Raw genomic sequence first — 6317 nt, 5'->3', positions numbered from 1 at the left:
ACTCTTCTTGTTTAATGTTTCTTGGGATTGAGAAACTCATTCTTGCAATTTTTTTCATTAATTTTCTTAATGAGAAAAATCTTTCATCCATTTATAAACCCTATTATCCAGGAAAAAAGGATTCTGTCCTAAAACTTGACGAGATACATGACTTGTAACTTTACTTTGATCTTCTGTTAAATCGTGTAGAAGCTTGTTTTGGAACTTTCAGATCCCTTCCAATCAATCTAGGACCGACGAAAATCTGGAAGGCCTTGATTTGAATAGTCCCTGATTTGGTGCACAATATTTTTCTCACGCAGAAGATTCTCAAGGTTTGATGTAGGTTTTCAGTAAGTTTGATAGGACAAAGTTAGATAAGACAGCTTAAATCCAATTTGGGTCTTTTTCACTTGAGGCAAACCTATTTGGTACTAATCCAATGCTTGCAATCAATTTATGGAGGCATACGTGAATAACTTAGATCCACATGAAAGGTAGACTCCAGCTTTTAGAGGATCCCTTCTCTCCAAATCATGGTAGATAAATGAAGGAAAGTAAATAAAATAACAAACCAAAACAAAACCAAAAAAAAAAAAAAAACTACAGAACAATATCGTGCAATTCTGTAATCCCCCTCAAACCCAGCCTTGAGCTACAAACCCACTAAAAATCAATTTTATATATACAAAAATCACCTATTTAGAAAATAATTAATTTAATTTTTGCATCTACAAAGAGGACTGTAAAACCGTTAAAAACACCATTTGAATATGCCCAGGACTGGTCTGGTCACCAAAGAGTCAACCTTGGGCGTACAGGCACATGATGCTACCTGCCAAGAATACTAACAAAATGGCTGAAGGATAGTTTACCATAAAGACCAACAAGCTCAGCGCAAGAATACACCCAAGGCCTCAAGCCGCTACCAGAATCCACACCTCACCTTCAAGGGACCCTCACTGGATAGTCAAATGATACAAAAGAGCCCATTAAACTAAGCCAGCTACCAAAAGCCCCCACGTGATGATAATTGATAACCAGAAAATCATCAAGCTGATGACAGACATGCATATCCTTAGAGGCACCACCTAAATGTCAAAGAAGTTGGCCATTTCATAATCTATCCTCAGACTAGCATTAAATAAATCATGGCCACTTGTCCTTCAACGGGAAAAAAAAAAAACTAGAAATGAATTTACCATTGCTCACATGGCAGTAATCTTGAAATTAGCAACAAGCCTGCCACTGAAATAAGGCTATTGTTGATTTAACGCAGGAAGTGCTGGACGTGGTCTAACAACATTCAGCACACCTCTTGCAGTTGCCTGTTAAGAGAGAATCAATATTTTGTCAATAAATTATAGGGCTCATGTGAAGAGTACCTAGAGGAAACATTCATAAGGGAATACCTCAAAAAAGGAATTAAAGTTTAGACGCAAAAGAAAACGTCTCAGAAATGGAGCTCGCTGACTTCCAGCAAGTCTGCTACTGCGCAATATAGTGTATAAGGAGTTCGATTTCTTGTTAAATTCCTGTAAGAAGTAAAAGGGAACACTTAAATATGAAACCATTAAAATCACTCCAAAAATTTTGGACATGTTGTGTGATAGACACAACAGGACCTGCACCCACTACTAATGAAGTGCTAATACTTAAAATAAAATTCAGATAGGCAAACCAAGTCATGTGGCACCAAGACAATCTAGGGAAAATTCCAGTGACATGTGTTAGTCCTTTTTGCCGGATTTAATATAATGTAATAAAAAATGTTTATATCCATTTTACCCTACACTACCCATTAGATCAGAGAGCCCTTACTACCTTCAACTAGTCATATCGCAGAGTCCTTACTCATTGAACATTCAAATAGATTCTTGAATAGAAAAGAACAAAACATCTATTCTTCAGTTAACACTACAATTTGTATGCAAGCTTTCTGTTTTGGTTTCTTGATTTATACTGCTTCAATCATAGCTTGATGTGTCACCAACTCACCATGATCAGCCCCAAAGGTGAGCCATTGCTATGTATTTGTCCTAATACCACTTAGCAAAGCATATTTTGGAAATGGAGTTCACAGATCAGTGTATGCCACGCTTAAAACATCAAGACGAGGAATTTACATCTCTATCTCTATCTCTATCTCTCTCTCTCACACACACAAAGGGAAAAAGAGGTAATAGTGGAACGGGCACAGCAGATTTCGGATTGGCACTGATAAATCCTACAGTTCTCAACTCCTTAGCAATCATAATTCTACTTGTACTGCAGTCTGCCATCTATCAGTTGAACAGGGGATAACTTTTGATGCAGACAGGATTTCCAGTTATGTTGCTTAGGAAATGGGGATTGCTTTAGAAACACATTTCCATGATATGCAAAGGTCACATCTGATGTTCACAGCTGCAGGGTTGCAACAATCACTTTGAAAAACTACATGTAATCGTTTTTCACGGTGCAATAAATACAAGTTTGAGACAACTGGGCCAAGTTCAGTTGATGGTTCAAACTCAAAGCATGAAGAAAAATGACCACTACTAAACGAAATGCTTATTTTCTCTATTATCATTTATACATGCAGCATCCATAATCATATTAAAGAGAAATTAACTAAGGTACCTCTGTTATATGTTCCAGTTCAGATGTATTTGAACCATTTTCTTGGTTTTCTATCTTCCAGCAAAACTGCAAGCAAAGTTTCATTATGCCATCCAGTATCCTTGACACAGAGCCAATATCCAAGAAAGATTGTGAAATTAAAGCTGACAAATACCTGTTAGAAAATTTAAGAATTATGAAAACATCGAAGCTGTAATCAACATTGTCTGTGCAGAATATATATTAAAGACTGAACTATCAATAATAGTTATGTGGAAAAAAACATCCCTACACCAAATGAGTCAAGCAAAGAAAGAAAAGCAGAGCTACTTCCCTGAATAAGATACCACAAATGCTTGGGAGAGATACACATGCAATTTCTTTTAGTAAATAGCAAGATCTTTCTCTAAAGATCTGTTTGTTTCAGTGGAACATATTTTCCAGTATTCCATACTACATAAAACAAACATCAATGGAAAACCATCCATTTGAACTACGAAAACCGCCCCATTTGAGTGGTATACGTTTTCCAGAACATTACAGAGCTCATAAACCAACCACGGTCAACACTCTCACTCTCACCTGCACACCACAGACCACACACCAACCAACAGTAACGCCACTCTCTCTCTCTCTCTCTTCTCGGCTTGGTCCTTGAAGGCAGAGTTGTTAACCCCGCCATCACCATGTCACCCAACACGGAGTTCGTCATCACTAACCTCATCACCAGAATTTTCGTAAAATACTAGGACTCCTTGCCGATTTGTTTCACAAGGGCCATTTCGTTGTCATTGAAGGCTTCATCAAGCACTTCATGGACGAGATCAGGAAGAAGGTCTCAATAAAAAGTGAATCAAAAGCAAGCAATTACTTGGAATTACAAGAAATGTTAATGATTTTCCATGCACGCAAAATCACAAAAAATGCTTTCTAGCTCATTTTCAAGGTCACAACTAAAACACAGGAAGACAAGTCAGTTTTCCTAAAAACATTTTCTAGAAAATGAATCATTTTTAGGAAAATGTTTTCTGCTGAGACAAATAGAACGTTAAGTCTTTAAGGATATCTAATTGGAATTTGAAAAGAAATGAGAAACATTAAACATAGGAACTGCACAATGATGCATCTGGCACCAAAAAGGCATTCCATAATTGTAACAGAAACAAGCAGTACCCAATTCTGTAGAATATCTTTAGTCATTAGCGATTGTATACATTTAAGACAATTAAGCAAACAATAGCACTAAAGAGTTCCCAGAGTAATATAGAAGATTATAATGCAGGAGCAATTTGCAATGACAAACCATTTGTTTTACTTACTCTTGATGAAAGGCCACGAGTTCAGTAAAGTCATGAGAATCTTGAATATGAGCTTGCAAAACATTCCATTGAGATTCTATAACATCCACCTAAAATAGAAACATGAAACTTTTAAAAGGGATAGAGAACTCATAAATGATCAATGAGCATAGAGAAATCACAAACTTCATGATTTAGGTTTAAAGAAGAGAGAAAAGCATACAGTTACTAGATAAGAATGGGCACTTTCTCCAGATTATTCAAAGAGCAATAACTGATATGAAAAGTATAAACATCTGAAGTAACTTGATCAGTTACCCATTCAACCAACTTATGCAGCATATTGATATAGAAAATAATTCAGAAATAAATTATATTCAACTATTCCTCAGTTGTAATTATAACCATTTCTCTTGTTTCTTATCTAGTAACATGCCATAGTTGGGAAAGCCTACTTAGGATACCACAAAAAAAAGATTGATTTGATTGGTGTGTACATGACTACATTCCATATGTAATTAACAAATGTATATCAATCGATACTTGAGAAGTCTCATATGCACCATTGTATATCATCTAATAGACATCCCATATGGGTCATTGTTTTATATTCACTTTTTTTAGTAGACCGAGTCTGGATCAGATCCTGTGTCTCTGCATCAGCATATACCTCACGATCATCCTCAATGTAAATGTTGAGCAAACGGCTTAGAATATAAATGGACGGGTTTTTCATATTTTCTTTCTTCTGTAATTATATGGTAAAACAGTAAAAGTACAATTAGTATAGAATACTTTTTTGCCTGCTTGGCTTGTTCCAATCTCCGAAAAGATTAATATAGAAGTGAAACTTAAAGGCATCAATAATGACCTGGATATAAAATTGAAGATTTCTGATCAAGAATGCCATATGTTCTCTAACACGCCACATTGGTCTAAACCGCTGCCTTCGCTGCTGAGATACTGGGCGATTCACACGGTCATTTCGACGATTGGCAAAGTCTGTGTGATCTTGATGCATCACAGAGGCCCATGATTTCTCCAACTCCATTTGTGTTCGCTTCAGCCGCAGCAAATATTGGAAGATCCTGCGATACCTGGAGCACAATCATTGTTAAGATGTGTATGGATTAACAGCTCCACAACTATCAAGTACTTTCAACTAATTAGCAGCTCCACAACTATCAAGTATTTTTCAACTAAAGTACTTAGTTGAAAAGGCTCCTCTTTTTACTCCATTTAAAAGAAAAAATTTATAAGAATCTTGTTAAAAAGTTCCAACTTTATTAGCTATATCAAAACAAAGAAAGCAGGAAATAGAAAATGGCATCCACGAGTTACAGGAGCAGTAGTCTTACTTTGAGAGCACTTCTTGGGTAAAGAACAACTCTAAGGGCCAATCAACAGAGTATTCAAGAGCAATACCATCCCATCCATCAAGGGACATCTCCGAAGAAGCACTTGACAAAGCAGAACTTGAGTTTCCATCCGCATAATCTTTTGGCTTTGGAATATCTACTTGGGAGGATTTGACCGTGAATCCAAATGAAGGCATCCTAGAGGAAGTAGAAATTTAAATGAGTACATGTGCTTGTCAAACTTTAAAATGAAAGGATATGACTGACAGAAAAATGGTTTTACAGTCAAGATTTTAGGTAAATCACTGAGTATGAATAGTCAATCTTGGATCTAACCGCAATGATACTCTTGGATAGTATTTGTCTTCCTCACTGATAGTCTTTAGTGCAGCCTGCATTGCAATCAGTACCAATGAATTTGTTTCCAACCATCAGTAATAAATGTGAAACATACATAACATGCAAGAATAGACACTTTCGCTACATCAATGCCTATAATCACATGCACTAGAAATCACTCATGCTAACTTACCAGCTGAAATGGGACCATAAGATCAGCTTCAGCAGTAGACTGGCGAGGAGGCAAACGCATCAATTGGCGACTCTCCTCAAGAAAGCACTGTAAAAATCACGTCTTATCCAACATTTAGATATCCACAAGAATTCAATTAAATTGCATAGCTGTTTATCTACACAAGTTTTTCTTTTCTTTTCTTTTCTTTTTTAACAAGTATAAAGGCGAAAAGCACATTTTCGTCCCTACATTTTCACACGATTTCCATTTTGGTCCCTAAATTTTTTTTTTACCGCTTTTAGTCCCTATCCTGGAAAACGCCTATTGTTTTAGTCCTTACCGTCAGCCAACTAACGGAAAAAGCTGAGGTGGCAGACAGAAGATTCTATTAGCTGATGTGGTGCTGATGAGGCGATTAAAATATTGTTAAAAAAATATTATTTGGCATTTTTATATGCCACATCAGCATTTTAATTTTTTATATATAAAAAGCCACGTCAGAAAATTTAAACCAAAAAAAATAAATTAAAAAACAAAACTTAATTTTTTTTTTTCAATTATTTTTTC

The 6317-nt window shown here is 36.0% G+C and overlaps 1 protein-coding gene across 1 annotated transcript; it reads right to left on the bottom strand.

Annotated features, from left to right (window-relative positions):
• Positions 1-488: 488 nt before the first annotated feature.
• LOC111993042 (gamma-tubulin complex component 4 homolog) lies at positions 489-5897 on the bottom strand. The gene is made up of 9 exons (XM_065773925.1): positions 5769-5897; positions 5573-5628; positions 5237-5434; positions 4750-4975; positions 3900-3988; positions 2602-2755; positions 1392-1514; positions 1182-1307; positions 489-1070 (listed from the first exon to the last, which is right to left on the bottom strand). Exons 1-8 carry the CDS (start codon positions 5826-5828, stop codon positions 1239-1241), a joined length of 975 nt encoding a protein of 324 aa, XP_065629997.1. The 5' UTR covers positions 5829-5897; the 3' UTR covers positions 489-1070; positions 1182-1238.
• Positions 5898-6317: the final 420 nt, after the last annotated feature.

Source organism: Quercus suber, unplaced genomic scaffold, assembly GCF_002906115.3.
Source record: "Quercus suber isolate HL8 unplaced genomic scaffold, Cork oak 2.0 scaffold_83, whole genome shotgun sequence".
In the NCBI taxonomy this organism is placed as follows: Eukaryota; Viridiplantae; Streptophyta; class Magnoliopsida; order Fagales; family Fagaceae; genus Quercus; species Quercus suber.
This window is presented reverse-complemented; position numbering and strand designations above follow the sequence as displayed.

Coding starts and splice junctions, on each gene's coding strand:
- LOC111993042 (XM_065773925.1), bottom strand. CDS start 5,828: ATGCGTTTGCCTCCTCGCCAGTCTACTGCTGAAGCTGATCTTATGGTC. Junction 3,989..4,749: donor ATCTTCAATTTTATATCCAG/GTCATTATTGAT, acceptor TTTCTATTTTAG/GTGGATGTTATAGAATCTCA. Junction 2,756..3,899: donor CTCGTGGCCTTTCATCAAGA/GTAAGTAAAACA, acceptor ATTTTCTAACAG/GTATTTGTCAGCTTTAATTT.